Source organism: Ovis canadensis, chromosome X (genome assembly GCF_042477335.2).
Source record: "Ovis canadensis isolate MfBH-ARS-UI-01 breed Bighorn chromosome X, ARS-UI_OviCan_v2, whole genome shotgun sequence".
Classification (NCBI taxonomy): domain Eukaryota; kingdom Metazoa; phylum Chordata; class Mammalia; order Artiodactyla; family Bovidae; genus Ovis; species Ovis canadensis.
Genome location: NC_091727.1, coordinates 127,517,347 through 127,535,271, shown reverse-complemented (window position 1 = coordinate 127,535,271; position 17,925 = coordinate 127,517,347). Strand labels below are relative to the sequence as shown.

The window sequence follows — 17,925 nt, the reverse complement described above, 5'->3', positions numbered from 1 at the left end:
AATAGTCCACGGGGTGGCAAAAGAGACAAAACAACAATAATGAGGACAACACTCTCCTAGTGTCTGCCTAGTGCCTACTATGTTTGCCACTCTGCTAGGTGCTGAGGAGGATTTAGAAAAGATGAAGACCCATCCCTGCTGTCAAAGATCTGAGTGTGGGAGACAGAACTAACAATGAGAGAACAATGGAGGGCAGTAAGTGATTCAGAATAAAATGAGTAGCGCAGGCAATAACTGCTGTTCAGGTTCACAGGAGAGAGAGCACTCTGGGAGCTGGGTGGTGGGGGCTGGGGGAAGTGCAATTTCATGTGGGCTTTGAAGGCGGGATAGGATTGTTTACCAAGATGTGGGGGAGGGCACTGAATGTGTGTCTGCATGGGTAGGGGGCTAGGGGGCGGCTGCATCGATGCAGAACTGCATGGGGATTAGGGATAGCATTTATTGAGCACTTTTTATGCACTGGCTACACAATTCAATTCATGTAAATGTGTATAATCCTAGGAATTAGATAAAAGATCACTGATAACTGTTTGGTTGAGAGAGGGAAACTGAAGTACAGAGAGGTAAATTGCCCAAGGTGACACAGCAAGTAAATGGGATAATTATTATTAGTATCCCAGAGTTGTCAAAACACTTGGCTATTCTACCTTTGAAAGAGAGGAATTTGTGCCTCAGGCGAGGAAGCTGGCCTGGCACTAAACACAATCATTTTGCAAACACAAGACCCTCTAGGCCGAACTCCCAAAGAAGTTCGGTATGGATTGGTGGTTTAGTTGCAAAATCGTGTCCGAATTTTGGGATACCAAGAAATGTAACCTGCCAGACTCCACTGTCCTGGGATTCTCCAAGCAAGAATACTGGAGCGGGTTGCCATTTCCTTCTCGATCTTTCCGTCCCAGGAATTCAACCTGGTCTCCTGCATTCGCAGGCAGATTCTTCACTGACTTAAGAGGGAAGATTTCTGCATGGATTAATGAAGCCTTTTACTGAGTGCTATCATCTCCTTCTTACCTCCTTGAAGACAGGAACTTGAGGTCTCAGGCTACAGTCATCACCAGAACTCCAGTTTTACCCTTAATGTTACTGTGCGGAGGATTTAACAAAACACCGACGGAGAACGAGTGAGCTGCTGAATCGATCCTTGTTTGTTGTTGTTCTTTATTAATTAGCACTTTGAGAGCATCAGGCCCTAAGGTGGATGCTGTCTGTGCAAAGCTACCTGGCTCTGAGGCCAGGTGGGGGAAAACCAGACCTGGAAAGGTCGGCAGGAAAATGGCTGGCAGCCAACATCAGAAGGTGTTTCCCAGGCAAGGTGCCTGTTTTTTTTTTTTTTTTTTTTCTGGCTATTTCCCTGTTTGTGAGTTTTCAATAGATACTAAACCAACACAAAGTGGATTTTGAAAAGGTCTTTTTCCTGTTTTCTTGCCCAAAGAAAAGCAAATCCCAGTCTATAGGTAGGAAGCAGCAGGGAAGAGGGGGCCCTGTTTCTGCTAGCAGCCCTTGCCCAATTCTTGGGCCCCTCCACAGCCTGACGGGCGTTTAAGTGGCAGGACTCTCGGCCAAGCGCAGGTTGGAAACAGCTGCTCCGTCGCAGGGCGGGAGGACGGAAAGAGGTCTGGGGAAGCTTCTTTTCCTCCATCTTTTCCTCCAGCTAGAGTACGATTGAGCTTGAAGGCGTGGCAGGAGAAAGGGGAGACGGAGAGCCTGGAGAGGGAGTGGCCGGAGGCTAGATAGAGAAACATCGGAGCACAGCAGGAGGGAGAACGGCCGGGCAAAGTAGGAAAAGAAGCCTTGTCTAGGACGGAAGTGGAGAGTAGGGCTGTGGCTACAAAGGTGGAGAAGATGCCGTCTTGGCCCTGCCCAAGTCTGCTATTTCAGGGAGGTCTGGAGGAGAGGCGAAGAGTAGGTCACACCCAGCGGACCTCCCAAAGCCCAGGGGCTTATCACTAGACAGGCTCGTCCATTCCCCCAAGAACTCAGCGAGGACCGGCTAAACGCCTACTAGGTGCCCGGTGTCCAAGGAAGCGCCCTGGAGAACCGGGGCGCAGGAGGCGGAGTCGGTCCAAACGGCTTCGCGGAGGAGCGAATTCCGTAGTCGGCAGTGCGGGAGGGTAGCGGTGCACGCGTGCGGGCCGGGCGAGCGCAGAACGCGAGGCAGGCCGGGGAGGAGGGGAAGGAGGCGGGGATTGAGCCCGGGGGAGGGAGGGGGGCCGAGGCACCGAAAGGGGGAGTGGGAGGTGTGAAGAGTGCAGGCGGCTGGGGGGCGGGGAGGCCGGAGAGGGGAGGCGGCCGGCGGGGTGGCCGAGGGCGTGAAGTGGGGGGCCGGCGAGGGGCCGAGCCGGGCGGGAGCGGGGAGGCGGCGGCGAGGGGGAGGAGAGAGGGAGGGGAAGAAGGAGGAAGCGAGCGCGGCTGCTGCAGGGGGAGGAAGATAGGGAGGAGGAGCCGTGCGCGGCGGCCGTGGCGGCCGCCGGGGGAGCCGAGCGCCGGGGCGCGGGGAGCCGAGCGGGCGCCCAGTCGGGGCCGAGGGCCGACTGCCGGTGAGTGGAGCCCCGCAGGGCGCGGCGACCCGTCCCTGGGGCCGGGCGGGAGGCGCGGGAAGCTGCGGCGCCGGGGCGGAGGGAGGGGGCCGGCCGGAGCCCAGCCCCCGGCTGGCCCGGCCTCCCGCCCGCCTTTCCTCCCTCCCTCCTGGCTTCCTCCCGCCGCTGCCCGCGCGAGGGGGGCAGGTCCCGGGCGAGCCGCGGGCTGGGGGAGGTGCTGCCCGGAGGGCGGGCGTCTGGGGCCGGGGGGTGGAGCTGGGGGCTCGGGGGTGTACCCGGGGGCGGGAGGCTGGCCCGGGACGGCTCTAAATTGGCTCGGAGGGGCCCGTCGGCGGCGAAGTTGCTCGCTGGGGGCAGAGACGGCCACGCGGTTGCAGGAGTAAGCGATCCCCCTGTGGCGAGTGCGTGAGACGAGGAGTCCGGCGTCCCCGCCAGCCCCGTCGCCCTCCCCGCCGGCCCGGCCCCGCCAGCTCCCCTCCTGGCCGCCGCGTGTTCCCTCACCGTCTCCCCCGGTTCGCTCCTGCCGCGTCCCCTCAACCCTGGCCCTGACCCTCCCGGCCTCCGACTTCCCCCGACCCCTGCTTGCTTCGCCACTGCCCTGTTCCCCTTTTCTTCCCTCGCTAGTTACCCCTCCCCGCCTCGTAATTCCCGATGCAATTGCCTCTTTGAGACCTTTTTTTTTTTCCTCTCCTTCCTTTTAGATTGGCCAACGGCTCGTTTCCACCCTGCCTCGTTGGTGGCCACTGGAGAAGCGCGGGGGGCTCCCCAGGCAGCCGTAGGGACAAATTAGAGCCAGCACTTGGCCCCGGGCCTCGCGTGTAGCTTCCCGTCCCCTGCTCTAGTTGCCCCGGTGTCCGGAGGGGGGTGCGGGGGCGGGGGTGTGCCCTCCGTATATGTCCCACCACCCGGGCCACCCTCGGGGCTTGTGTTCCATCTCGCTCTCGCTTCCTGCACGGTGGTCGTGGGGAGCCACTTTGCATCATGTCCCGGTATAGCTACCAAAGTCTCCTGGACTGGCTCTATGGGGGCGTGGACCCCAGCTTTGCGGGCAATGGGGGCCCCGACTGTGCTGCCTTCCTCTCTTGGCAGCAGCGGCTGCTGGAAAGTGTGGTGGTCCTGACCCTGGCCCTGTTGGAGATCCTGGTGGCCCTGCGGCACATCCTGAGGCAGACGGAGGAGGACGGTAGGGGTGGCCGTGGCTGCCAGCCAGAGCAGGTGACCCAGCGGCCAGAGGAAGGCAAAGAGAGCCTGAGCAAGAATCTGCTCTTAGTAGCCTTGTGCCTGACCTTCGGGGTGGAGGTGGGCTTTAAGTTCGCCACCAAGACCGTCATCTACCTGCTCAACCCCTGTCACCTGGTCACCATGATGCATGTGAGTCTGTTGACTTCCCCCACCCCTTCCCGGCAGCCTCAGCCAGCAGAGTCATTTGTGTGCTCAAGACACTTGGCCGCGTAGAGCACCTCACCCCTGCGGGCGGTGGGACCCTTAAAAATGATTTTCCAACGAGTGGCTGTTTGGGTGCGGATTTCAGATTTGGCTTCCTTCCACCTTTGCACAATGCGTCACCCCTACGGTGGTGGTGAGCCCTGGGAAAGTCTAGCACTCAGGCCAGCGGCCCCTCCCCTCCCAGGCCTACCCTGGCCTTTTGCCAGCAGGAAGTCTGACCCCAGCCAGGTTCCCTTTCTGGATCACCAGAGGGCAGCCATGGGCCAACACCCCCCCCCCATTCCCTCTGCCCGCCTCCCCCCCCCCCACATTCCCTCTGCCACAATTTCCCAGAGGCCTGGTGGCTTTCTTTCCTGGAGGTGGTCACAGAAGGTTCCAGTTTCCACTGTCATACTTGGGGGAAATACTTTTGTAGGTTTCTCTTAATGACTTTCCTTTGGGAGTTTACGGTCTTAGGGTGAGGTCTGCCTTTTGAGTTCTGAGGTGTCAGAGCAGCACCAAACTCCAGCTCACTGCACTCTGAAGCAGACCCCAGGCAGACTCGTGACCTCTTCTCTGTCTGTGGTGAGAGGGTATTTATTTCCTGCAAACGTCTCCATCTTATCACTCTTATTCTTTCTCCTGAGGTCACAGTCCAGGGGTGCCCAGAGAGCTGATTTCTTTATCTCCCATTAGCGGTGCTAAGAAAAACAAATGAGATTGAAAAAGGAAAGTTGCCAGATACATAAAAATAATCTGGGTGAGCACCAACCAAGAGCGAGACTGTCTTTTCGTACTCAGCCTGTGTAGAGAGATGATCTAAAACTATAATATCACAGAAGGGTAGGAAGAGGAGAAGGGGTGGGGTGGGATGGGGGGCTGTCTCTTTTAGATTTCAGGCTGTGGAAAACCTGGTGTGTTTTATTCAGGGACAGTTGTGAAACCTGTCATTAGCATCTTTATTGCTTTTATATTTGTAGAAGGTTGTTTTCTCACGAGACTCGTGACAACCTTGTGTGGGGCAGGAGGTTGAGATAATTGTCTCGGTTTCACAGGCCTGGCAGGGGGACTCGGGGATGGGAGGTTGCTCGCTTGCAACCAAAAGATGAATTAGCTTTCTGGGTTGGAAAGCTAACCCACCCTCTTTGGGGTTTCGGAATGCAGAGCAGTCTCTGGGAGGCTGATGCTGATCAGCATGGTGCTGCCTACTTACGCTGCGGATGCTTGCTAGCTCTGTGTTGTAGGAAGTCCTTGGATGGCAGGTTCTTGGCCTCAGTTTCCCAATCTGGAAACTGGTGAATGACCACAGACCCCTTTCAGTCTTGCAGATGTGGTAAGGAGGTGTAGACAGATTTAGAATAAAGCAGCTCTTAGTGATGGGATGGCTCTAAGCATCCAGTAGGCTTGGAGTGGGTAGCATTTTTTTTAGAGGTCTTCTTGGGAAGTGATGCCATTCACAGGAAACCCAAGGGCTCCCCCAGTTAGACCTTCTGTGTAAATTTGAGCCTGTCCTCTTTCTTTCTTTCTTTCTTTTTTTTTTTTAATGAATGGGCTTTTTGTTAATGAAAGGAAACAACGCATCTCAGCCATTGCTATGTGAGGCTCTTGGGACAGGAGTGCTTTTTTTGGATGGCAGGTGGTGAGGGTCAGAGGGTGCCTCTTCAACAAAGGGGTCTTGAGGCCTCTGACAACCACATATCTAGAAGGTCAACAAAGAACTAAATTCAGCCCGATTGGGGCTGCTGCTGGGGTGATGACGTCAAACCTGGCAGCACCATGGTTTTCAGTGGAAAGGTTTTTAGAGGCTTTTAGCAGACTCTGGAGGCTTCGTTCTGGCATTAATTAGTTGTGTGACTTTGGGGAAAGTACTTGTCCTGGCTGTCAGTCTGCCTGGCTGCAAAACGAGGCAGAGTTGAATTTCTAGGTCTTGACAATCTGTGTGCTGTGCTTCTTTCCTTAATAAGCGGTGCCCGGGGGTGCCACACAGAGCTATTCCAGAAATGGCTTTTGGTCTCCTCGCCAATTTCAGGTGGTCATGGTTCATCTTCTCATCCTCATCTTTCGCTCCCTGTGTCTTCCCCATAAAGTAAACCTGAGAAGGCCACTCTTAGGGATCCATATAGATGATGTTGGCCCTCAGGGGCTGAGTGCTACAGAGAGATGGATGTTTGGGGAACTGTGAACTGATTCCTGTCGCTATGCTTTTGCTGTTGTCCCATGCCATTACAACAGATGGAAACAGTTTTCTAACTTGGCTATAGTAGTGACAAACGATAATAAGTATGGTTAGTATTTGGGCTTCCCTGGTGGCTCAGATAGTAAAGAATCTGCCTGCAATGCCAGAGATACAGGTTTGATCCCTGGGTCAGGAAGATCCCTTGGAGGAGGGCATGGCAACCGACTCCAGTGTTCTTGTGGGAAGAATCCCATGGACAGAGGAGCCTGGGGGGCTATAGTCCATGGGGTTGTGTGTTAGTCATGTGTTAGTCGCTCAGTCGTGCCCGACCCTTTGTGACCCCATGGACTGCAGTCCACCAGGTTCCTCTGTCCATGAGATTTTCCAGGCAAGGATACTGGAGTGGGTTGCCATTTCCTTCTCCAGGGGGTCTTCCTAACCCAGGGATTGAACCCGGGTCTCCTGCACTGTAAGGCAAATTCTTTACCGACTGAGCTACAAGGGAAGCCCGTCCATGGGGTTAATATTAATAATACTTTACATCTGTCTAGCTCTTAACTTTTATAAGACCCTTTGACACACACTATCTTCTTGAGGGTTATGCTAGATAAGCTTGAGCCTGGACAGAGAGATGTTAAAATTTATCCTGTGACTGTGTGTGTTCCAAAGGGGAAGTGTTGAATACAAATACTTTGGCAAGTGAATTAGCTGAGTTAGCCTATATCATGGCAGTAAATTCTGTGGAGTTCAGAGGTCCTGATAAGGAAAGGGAGACATGAGCTGAATTGAAAGCAGGAGCTTAGAGACATTTCTGATGTGTGTCTCTCAATAAGATGACTCAATTATAGCTTTATAGAAGGCCTTGTTCTGCAGAGGCAGTATAAGTTTGTACTAAGGGCAGTATTACTTTCAGCCAGGAAATGGAAGCACTGGAGGGAGAATGACTAGTCTCCTTACCTCCCATTTTTCAGGCTGTAAAATATTTACTCGCAAGGCCTTTGATCCACAGACCCTCCTCATAGCCATGCTGCCTTTGGGCAACTGCCAGCTTTAGAAGCACAGGGCAGGGTACTTCTTGTGTTCGAGTCCTGTTCTTGAATATTATTCCTGCTGTCAGGTTTCTTTTTCGCCTCGTCTATTATCTCAAGGGCCTTGGAACCTGGGACTGGTGGAGGTTTGTAGGATTAAACCAGCACCTTCTCACATCTGACTTAAGCCGGGAATGCTTGAGGGTTCTTGGAATCAGCAAGCACCAGGATTAACGCACCTCTGTTAAACCCCTTGCTGAATATCAGTGGTGTTTACCCATTACACCAAGAAGTATTTCTTCAAGCGTGGCTAGCTAGTCCATATGGGTGACACGGAATGAATTTACTGTTTATGCTGTTTACAAAACAAAACAGAACAAAACGGAAATCCCACTGCCAGCAAGGTACTGGCAGGGGTGGCTTTAGAACCCAGCTGTCAACAGTAGGAATTGGGGCTTTAGCAGGAAGAGATTCTCATAGCTATTTAAGTCCTAAAATCGACAGTTTCTTAGCGGAAGGGTTAAAATGCCAGACAGTTTGACTGATTGTGTCTGTAAAAACTCATGGCCTTTTATCCTTTGCATCTAGTTAGATTGTCTCTGTCTTAGGAACTTAAGGCAAAGATCGAATTTTGGATGTCTTGTCTAATTGTCCACTTCCAGTTGGTTGTGTATGTCTGTGTCAGTATCTCCCAGTTGGGCCCTGAACCTGGTGGGGCATAGCATATGCCGTTTAACCCTCCGTGTCTCTGTGCATAAGGCACTCTGGATCTCAGCTGGACATTTACCCCTGAGCACCAAGCCTCTGGTTTTTAGCCTTTAAGACCAAGTGAGCCCCATCCTTTTTTAAGAGTTAGCATTGCTATTTTTCTGTCTTTATTATATATTAGAAGGCTGATGTCCATCAAATATGGCTAACCTGCTTTTGTCTCACTGTTTACTTTCCTACTTCACTCTGCCGAAAGCACAGAATGGCACATATTCAGAATGGTCCTGAGCTTTTTGTGACACCTTTTGGAACTCACTGAATGTACACGGGTATGTTATATTTGCTCTGTGATGGATTTGTTTTAGAGAAAACCTGATAGATTTGAGAACTAGGCATTTTTGTCCCCTGCCTCCTTGACTTTCAGACCAACCGCACCTCTTCATCCCCATCTGTTGCCTGGAGCACTGATAACTGCTCCTGGTTGCAACTGATGTTGGTGGGTAATGGGTACAATGAGGGATCCAGCCATCTGCTGGCTTATCAGATGGACTGTGTCCTCTGTCATCAGTCCAGGGGGACATAAGGGGGTGATGTTTATATGGGCCTCAGCAGTGAGGCATGACATTCCTTTTTAGTTTGTTTTATATTCTCTCCCAAGGAAATTTGCAGAGAATTTTAAATTGTTACAGTCTTTGACAAAGTCCCTTCCATTATAAGGGAAATGGTGTGCATTGGTGGATTAAACAACCCATAGACAGCTCTGGGATTTAAAATGATGATACCAGTTTTGCTTGTCGCCTGCTAGGGAACCCGAGCAAGTTATTTAGCTTTTTCCTATCTTGATCTTCTTCATGAAATGGGCCACATGGAAACAAAGCATTTTAATCCTCTGAATAGCTCTGTGGTCACTTAAACAGACGCCAGGTACAGCTGATCAGAGCTGGCAGATGACCAATAGATTTTTTTCCTCTGATTCAGAAACTGACAAACCTCAACTTCTTTTCACCTTTCTTGATAGCTCTTAGAATCCATTCCTCTAATTAGTTCTGTTGCTTTTCTCTGGATCCTTGCCCGCGCCTGCATACCCTTCTCATACACAGTCTATAATACTGGATACTGTGACCAGAGGTCCAGCCCACACCCAGCAGAGAGGAAAGATTTCTTTCTCAGCCTTTTCTCACTATGCACCTGTTAATACAATGCAGCCTGGAGCTTGCTGTTAAGTAATAGAATGCAGCAGGCTCCTACTCAGGGGGTGATCCACAGGCCCCCTGAATTTTTGTCCCTTTGCCATGGAAGTACCTCCTTCATCACTGTCTTCATGGGATCTGTTGTGAATTCCTCCCCTCTGTAGATGGTCCTGAAGATTCTCCTCTGGGAAACTTTCCAGTTGACCTTGACTCCACAGTTATTCCACTCATTCCACCAATACCTCTTGTCCTCCTTTCCCAACTCTGAATATTCCTCAGACTGTTAGCCTCTTTAACATTTGCCTTTGCGTGAAAAAATTGCAAGCATTGGTTGCTCAGTCATGTCCTACTCTTTGTGACGCCATGGTCTGTAGCCCACCAGGTTCCTCTGTCCATGGGATTTTCCAGGCAAGAATACTGGAGTGGGTTGCCATTCCCTCCTCCAGGAAATCTTCCTAACCCAGGGATTGAATCCAGGTCTCCTGCATTGTAGGCAGATTCTTTACCATCTGAGCCACCAGGGAAGCCCATGGCTTTGTATGCAAGTAGGTAGTTTGGTAAGTGTTCAACTGGGTTGTTTGATTTTACATGTTTGTTCATTCTCAACCATTAGCGTGTATACTTTTCTTTAAGGAAAGGAGTAGTATTTTTTTCCCCTCTGTAACACCCTGCAGAGCTTAATACAATACTGTATGTGCACATTAATTGCTTAATGTGTAGTGTGCCTGGATAATGCTGGCTGACTGACTGGCTGACAGAACTGACTTTTTTCTTTTCTTTTTCCCTCCGGTGGTTCTGTCTGTGTTCCCTTGAGGTCTCATGGGCACAGTTCCTGTGTCTCCTGTGCCTATTAAGAGAAACTCCTGTCTGGGTTGTTTTTTTTTTGAAATAGCCAGAAAGAGAGGTGGTTTTGCCTCCAGCTCACACATCTTTTTTGTTGAATTTCCATCACAAAGAGCTGGTTATTAGGAACTGCAGCCCATTCTCTGCCCCAAGTTTCTGCTCACTTTCATTGCACTGAGGAAATTGCACTGTTGGATCTTGGTCTTAAATCCCTTGGTTTGACATCTGGAAATGTCTCCTTTCTTCTTTTCCTCCTTTAATATCAGACATTAAAAAAACTTATTAAGCTGATAACTCACTTTCTATCTCTCCCCTTTTATATTTTTCAATAGCTTGTTCACTGTCATCATGCTTCATTGAAATACCCTTTGCAAGAGCCAGACTTCTCAACTTCTGGTCTTTCATATATTTTTGTTGTTAACTTTGTTTGTGTTCAGCTTTGTGAGGTATAATCGACAAAGAAAATTGTAAGATATTTAAAGTGCACAACATGATTTGATTACGCATACATCATGAAAGGACTCCCCACCTCCAACTGAGTTCACTAACACATCCGCGATCTTTCATATCCTTTGTTAAATTGAGAGCATCTTCTGCCAGTAACTGACTGGACCTGATGTGGAGTGCAGTGCTTTTCTAATTTTCTTTGTGAAAGATTCCCTTGGAGCCTTGTTCTCATGCAGATGCCTGGCTCTCCACTCAGAGTCTAAGTCAGTCTAGGTCCTATAGGGTGGGGATGGGAACCTGCATTTATTACAGTCTCCTCAGTGATTCTGATGCTGGTGAGCATTAGATCCCACACTGAGAGACATTATCTAGTGGCTAAAGTATGAGGTCGGAGAAGGCAATGGCACCCCACTCCAGTACTCTTGCCTGGAAAATCCCATGGGTAGAGGAACCTGGTGGGCTGCGGTCCATGGGGTTGCTAAGAGTCTGACACAGCTGAGCGACTTCACTTTCACTTTTCACATTCATGCATTGGAGAAGGAAATGGCAACCCATTCCAGTGTTCTTGCCTGGAGAAACCCAGGGACAGCGGAGCCTGGTGGGCTGCCGTCTATGGGGTCGCACAGAGTCGGACACGACTGAAGCGACTTAGCAGCAGCAAAGCATGAGGTGCGATGTTGCTTCAGATGCTCTTCCTGATTGGTGTGATTCTGGTGGCCTGTGGGTGGGCATTTGGTCTTCTGGTAGTACCTCGGTATTTATGTGGGTGTTAAATAAGGTGGTTGAAATTAGAGGTTGAAGACCCCGAGTTATTGTGAGGTGGATTTTAAGGTAACTTTGGCTTTCCAGTGGCCTGTTGGGTGCCTGTGGCTTTTATCAGTGGAGGATTTCAGCCAAACCTCTTTTTAATCACCTTCCAGTCCTCCTACACTCCTTTGCCATTCTTGTGGTGTTGGAGATCTTTGGGAACTAACAAGATGAAATACTGACACAGAATTATTGCATCCTAGTTCTCTATTTGCAGGACTTTAGTTTTAAATGCTCATGGAAATGTATTCATTCTTGCATGTATTCAGCAAACATTTGTCCAGTGCCTGTTGTGTGTCAAACATTGTGCCAGGAACTGGAGATTCAAAGGTAAATAAGAAACATTCTTTGCCTTCATGTTGCCCACAGTTGAGACAGACAAGGAAAAAAAGATCAACTAAATTACAACGTGACGTGTATGGTAACAGGTTTGAACATAGAGGACCAGAGGGTTTTTCTTTTCTCCTGATGCAATTAAGGAAAGCATACTGGAGGAGGCGACATTTGACTCACTAAAGAGACATGTTAGCTCTTTGAGAGCAGGGGTCCTTGTTTATTTTCTATCATAGTGGCTCTCATAGGACCCACCTCATAGTAGGTGCTCAATATACGTGTGCATGAATGACTAGGAGGTGGCTAGGTGTTGCAGAAGGAGAGGGTTTCTTGGCATAGGAAACGATACATGTAAAGGCACAGAGTTGCTTCCTCTTTCACAGGAAAGCTTTACAACTCTTACCTGGAGTCATTTGCATGTTATTATCAGGGACAGGTATTGTTTTTGTATTTCTCCCTTGGCAAACCACGTAAAACTTGGAATGCTCTGTCATTTCTGGCCTGTTGATAAGACAGCTGCAGTTGCTCACAAGTCCTTGATAGGGGGCTTGTGAGATAGAGCATTGTGTTCTCTCTGCTGTCCCAAGGAGGGCCCACATGGTCAAGGACAGACACACGGAACACAGAGGAGAGTGAGCAGGTATTAAATGCAGGAAATGAGGTAGCAGGCATTCCACCCCTTACCAGATGAGTTTTAGTGGCTCATGGGATGGCTGCTGCCCCCAGGAAGGTAGAACTGATGGAATGTTTTGATGCTCTTCTTCTACCTTTCTCTTCTCTATTTCTTTTCCCCTGCTTCCAAGTCTTGCCCCACCAACCCCCCCAACTCACCCCATCCAAGTTTGCCTCTTTCCAGAGTACTCAAAGCTCCAGATCAACTCCATCTAAACGCTTGTTTCACTAGAGGAGGTCCTATCTCCAAGGAAATCAGGAATAAATCAGTTCCATGTAGGAGGTTCATACTGCAGTGTGAATGGCTCAGATGCAACAGAGGTGGGGGAGGGCAGGACTTTTTAAAAGGCCCTTGTTAGCCTGCCTTGAGGTGTGTCTCAGAATTTGAGCAGGTGGCCTTTCCCATGCTCCTTGCTCAGTTGTTGGCCTCCCTCCTGCTCCACCTCCCATCCTCCCCCACCCTGAGAACTGGGGTTATTGGTGTCTTACTATCCTACTTGCTGAACGCCCAGGGTAAGTCTCCCTCCAAGGTGCTCTTGAATACAGCAGTTAAATCTGAAGGCCTGGGAAGGGCTCCTCCTTTTCTGGGCACGCTCCTCTCTGTTTACTCAGCTCTTTCCCAGAGAAAGAGCTGCCAGCTAAACAGGGCATGGCTTGCGTGTCTGTCAGTGTGTGGTGTGTCAAGGGACACTGACCTGTTGTGAGCCCGAGATCCTGAAGCGGAGGGTTGGGGGAATCTTTCCGTTGGCTGTGTACCCTTAACAGTAGCTGCTGGAGCAAACGTCAGAGGGAGGCAGGCAGTGCAGGATGAGTCTGGTTGTGGGCCTGGTGGCTCTGAGGAAACGGAATAGATGGCAAGAGACCGTCTTCTCTAAGACAGTCCTTAGAGAGGATTGGACTGTCGGGCAGACCCAGTTCAAGCCATGTCCTATGGGCAGGTGTTAGGTTGGTAGGAGAGTGAGAGGCAAGAGGATCTGAGGAGAAAGGAAACGTGCATGACAGTTGCTCAGTCATGTCCCATGCTTTGTGACCCCATGGACTGTAGCCTGCTAAGCTCCTCTGTCTTGGGGATTCTCCTAGGCAATAATACTGGAATGGTTTGCCATTTCCTCCTCTAGAGGGTCTTCCCGACCTGGGGATTGAACCCATGTCTCTTGCATCTCCTGCATCAGTAGGCAGGTTCTTTACCACTGCGCCACCTGGGAAGCCCAAAGGAAGCATGAGCCCATTCTAATTCCATCTTAGTTCCTCCAGTCTCCCTGTCTCCAGCACACATCAGTGGTGGTATACACTCAGGGTGTATTTTGCCTGTGAATTGAGTCGCCTTTGCCAGTCGACCAGCTGTGTTTGCAGAAAGACTTTGTGCTCAGGCTGTTGCTAGCAAAGAGACTTTCATTCAGGTGCTGATTAAACAAGGCGCAGAGCCAGATTGCACATTAAGGCCCTTAACTATGGCTCTGGGAGCCCTGGGCAAACACTTATTAGATGTTCTGGGTAGAGTATTAGGAGAGGCTGCTGGACACGAGGGAAACTGGCTAGGAGAGACTTCTAGAAAGGGCTTTGTTCTTTTCCTAGATGCATCTGATCCGAGCTATTGGCATGTACACAGAGGGGCTAGACAGGTTTCCTCCTTGGTATTTACTTGGGAAATTCTCACTGGGACCCAGTAGGTTTGAACTGGGACACAGCAATGAATCTGGCTAAGTTAAGCTGGGCATTAGAAATGCCTCCTTTTCCTAATGAAGGTTTGGCTGAGTGGACTGAGCTTTTGGACCATATTTCCTGGGTTTGTATTTGAGCTCCATCATCATGTGACCTTGGGTGGGTAGTGGTAAAGAATTTGCCTGCCAATGCAGGAGACACGTGTTCAATCCCTGGGTCGGGAATGTCCCCTGGAGAAGGAAATGGCAACCCACTCCAGTATTCTTGTCTGGAGAATTCCATGGACAGAGGACCCTGGTAGGCTACAGTCCATGGGGACGCAAAAGAGTTAGACATGACTGAGCATCCAAACAACAATGAATTGTGTGTGACCGTAGGCGTGTTACTTAACTGCTATCAACTTCACTCATCTGTAAAATGGAGATAATCACACTACCTACCTAATAGGGCTATTGTGAGGATTAAATGGAATAACTTAAGCATTTGGCAGAAATTCTGGCTCATTGTCAGCAATAAATGTTAGCAGCTTTTCATAGTACAGTCAGCCCTCCATAAATGTGTGTTCCAGTTTGCAGATTTAACCAACTACAGATTGAAAATATTAGGGAAAAAATTTTCAGAAAGTTTGAAAACACAAAACTTGAATTTATTGTGCACTGGAAACTGGTTATATTGTGTTAGGTGTTGTCAGTAATCTAGAGACAATTTGAAATATATGGGAGTATGTGCAAGGTTACATGTAAATACGACACCATTTTATACAAGGGACTTGAGCATCTGCAGATTTTGGTATCCCTGGGGGGTCCTGGAACCAATCCCCCATGGATAGCAAGGGACAACGGTCGTAGTAATAGTACTGTATAGTACTATAGGAGTAATAGGGGGCTTCCCAGGTGGTGCTGGTGGTAAAGAACCCGCCTGCCAATGAAGGAGACATAAAAAATGCAGGTTCGATCTCTGGGTCAGGAAGATCCCCTGGAGGAGGAGGGCATGGCAACCCACTCCAGTATGCTTGCCTGGAGAATCCCATGGACAGAGGAGCCTGGCGACTAAGCCTGAAGCGACTTAGCATGCACAGTAGTATATAGAACTACTATATAGTGGTTCAGGTCATTCTGGGTAAAAGCTGACTGTGTGCGCACAGTCATGTCTGACTCTTTGCAACCCTATGGACTGTAACCCGCCAGGCTCCTCTGTCAATGTCATTTCCCAGGCAGAAATACTGGAGTGGGTTGCCATTTTCTACCCAAGGGGATCTTCTGACCCAGGGATGGAACCCATGTCTCTTGTGTTGCCTGCATTGGCAGAAGGGTTCTTTAGTGCCAGCTGGGAAACTTCCCAGGTGGGTAACAGGAACGTCGCTCAGTCGTGTCCGACTCTTTGCGGCCCCATGGACTGTAGCCTACCAGGCTCCTCTGTCCATCGGATTTCCCAGGCAGTAGTACTGGAGTGGATTGCCATTTCCTTCTCCAGCAGATCTTCCTGACCCAGGGATCAAACCCGGGTCTCCCGCATTGTAGACAGACGCATTACCATCTGAGCCACCAGGGAAGTCCTCCCAGGTGGGGAGGAAATGTCAGTTCACTCCAGTATTCTTGTCAGGGAAAATCCCATGGACAGAGGGAAAATCCCATGGCTGCTTACAGTCCACAGGGTCACAAAGAATTGGACACAATGGAGCACACACGCTCACACACACACACAAGCTGACTCTAGTTTGATAAAAGCCTGGGTTCAGATCCTACCACTAGCTGTGTAGCCCTTGGCAAGTTGTGTAACCTCTTTGACCCACCTAGTGACCACATTTGTAAATTGGAATAATTAAACCTACCCTGCAGGGCTGTTGTAAGACAATAATGAGAAAGAAACAATGAGACAAGAATAATAAAACACTTAAGATAGTAAACAGTCAATACTTTTTTTTGCTGTGATGTGATGTGTGATGATAAGGAGCTTTGTTATCCTTATGGCTGCTACTGCTGTGAGCTTGGATGCCTGATTCTGAGATAAGATGACAGAAATTAGATACAGGAAGGCAGCTCTAAGAATCTCACCCAAGAGAAACTTCGCTGGCATCTTCATTTCATGTGGTAGGCAAAAATACTGATTCCATGAAGTTGGCTCCCACATAATCTCTGCAGGGCAGGGTTGCTTGATTGTTCAAGGCCTAAGGATAGCTTTGTGGGAAATTTAGAAGTTACTGTAAATCACCCAGTGTTTTCTGAAGCATTTGGAGGATGGCTGTCATTGGTGGAATGCTTGGCTGTCCAGGGACCTCTGGGCTTAATTATTGCTTTTCTTCATCAATGGACTGGCTCTCTGATGCCAGCTGTCTTGAGATCGGTAGCCTAGGAAACCAACGAGAACATGACAGAAGCAGGAAAGGATCGGTTTGGGGCTGGGCAGAAACAGGTGCGTGGATTGAGTTTTTACTTCTTCATTAATTTCTTTTGACTGAGGATAGTGCAACTCTCTCAATTGCTGCTTGTTCCCAGAGTTAAGTTATCAGAGGAGAAAGGCAGGTTAAACATAGACCAGTGCCTTGCCTGACGTGTCAGCAAATGGATGAAAAACCAAACAAACAAACAAGACAATTCCTCGAGTATCTCCCAGGTATGGAAACCCTCTCATTTTTAAGACTAGGTACTCTCAGAACTAGAACCTCAGCAGCCAGTCCCTCTCTAAAGATAAGTCCCCTTTAATTATGCAGCCCTCTGGGGCCAAGGCCTGGGTCTTGTGGTTTCACAGCCTTGGGGTTGGGATGCTCAACCCCAGCAAGGCCACTGATAGGCCTTCAGGCTTATTTGCAAGTGTTGTGAGTAAATAGGCAGTTCCTTGGGGTAAGGTCAGGTTTTCTGTAATAATCCTAGTTCCCTGGGAGGAACTGGCTTGAAGGGCATTCCTAAAACAAAGGACAACCCTGAGAAAATAAGGGGGACTGTACCCAAGGGTCCCCTTCTTACCCACACTTTTGTTCCTTGTCATTTTGCATTTGTAGAGTTTACTTTTTTAAGTCCCAGGCACTTGAGAGAGTGTGCATGCTGGTTGCTGCACTTTATTTCCTGCCCTGCAGGAATGTTGCTCAGGGTCATGTGCATAAATACCTTATTATCGTCAACGCTTTTACCCTTGGCCCGTTGAGCTACCACTGACTGCAGGCTGCTGCTTCGTCTGGGCCTTTCTCCCTGTTTCCCTGGTCCCTAGTCACAGGAGGACTCTCAAGGCCCCTGAGGAAAGGGGCTGGTTTTACCTTTGGGTTGCTTTTCCCTGTGCAGGAGCGCCCTGGAGTTTGCAGTTCAGCTGTCCTCAAAATAGCCCTGCAAGCTGGCACCAAGCTAAAGTCCAGTTTCCCTTCTTTACTGGTGGGGTTTCTGGCTGGTGAGCAAAGAGAACTGAGTGACCCCCAGCCCTGTGCCTGTCCTCCCCGGGCGAGGCTCTTGGCGGGGGTGGGGATGGGGTGGGGTGCCGTCTTGGGCCTCGGAGGTCAGCAGTGGCCTTTGGGCCGAGGCTGCATTCAACTTGTGAGGTCACAAAGGCTCTGCCTGGCTGAGCAGTGTTTGGCCATACCTCACAGCTAGGGCTGTGTTTACTCAGATGGACACACATGGAATCCAGGCTGGGATCATCTTCCCAAGTTTCTTACTCCCTGCTTCGGGTCTGAACTGAAAAACAAATTGCAGAGTACACTGTGGTCCGCACCTGTTTTTTTTTTTTAAATCCCCTCTCCACAGCCAGTTTGCAGTGAACTGAAGATTAATCCTGGCTCCTCCCATTTCTCTTTTATTTTTCCTTCAGTTTCCCTTGGGATTGGGTTCTCACTCTTCAGTCATAAATGTCCATAGACACTAAGGACAGTTGGTGCCACTGCTCATTTAGGGTCCCCCTGTCCCAGACCTCTGAAATACCATAAACCTGAAATAGGGTTATATGGGCAAAAGGGGGTTAAATTTAGGAGAAAGAGCTCATCATAATATTTGGTTATCTCTGTACACTCTAAAAGTTAGGAGTAGTAGTGATGATAATACTTTTGATATAAACTGTACTTTAATACTTTTTGATAATACTATTTGATAACATTTTTGATGTAAGTGATGATA

The 17,925-nt window shown here is 49.5% G+C and overlaps 1 protein-coding gene across 14 annotated transcripts in view; it reads left to right on the top strand.

Moving 5' to 3' along the window:
- The first annotated feature begins 1,721 nt into the window (after positions 1-1,721).
- TMEM164 (transmembrane protein 164) overlaps positions 1,722-17,925 on the top strand; it is a 386,200-nt gene continuing 369,996 nt past the window's right edge. The window contains exons 1-3 of one of the 14 annotated variants that reach the window (XM_070290944.1): positions 2,873-2,938; positions 3,239-3,908; positions 8,136-8,203. Coding sequence is in view for 6 of the 14 variants with exons in the window: in XM_070290928.1 (XP_070147029.1) it covers positions 3,519-3,908 (390 nt within the window). In the remaining 8 variants the exon portion in view is untranslated. Of the gene's footprint in view, positions 1,903-2,267; positions 2,538-2,698; positions 3,050-3,238; positions 3,909-8,135; positions 8,204-17,925 lie in introns of those variants that run through there. The other 13 variants (XM_070290932.1, XM_070290928.1, XM_070290937.1 and 10 more) reach the window with 13 other exon arrangements.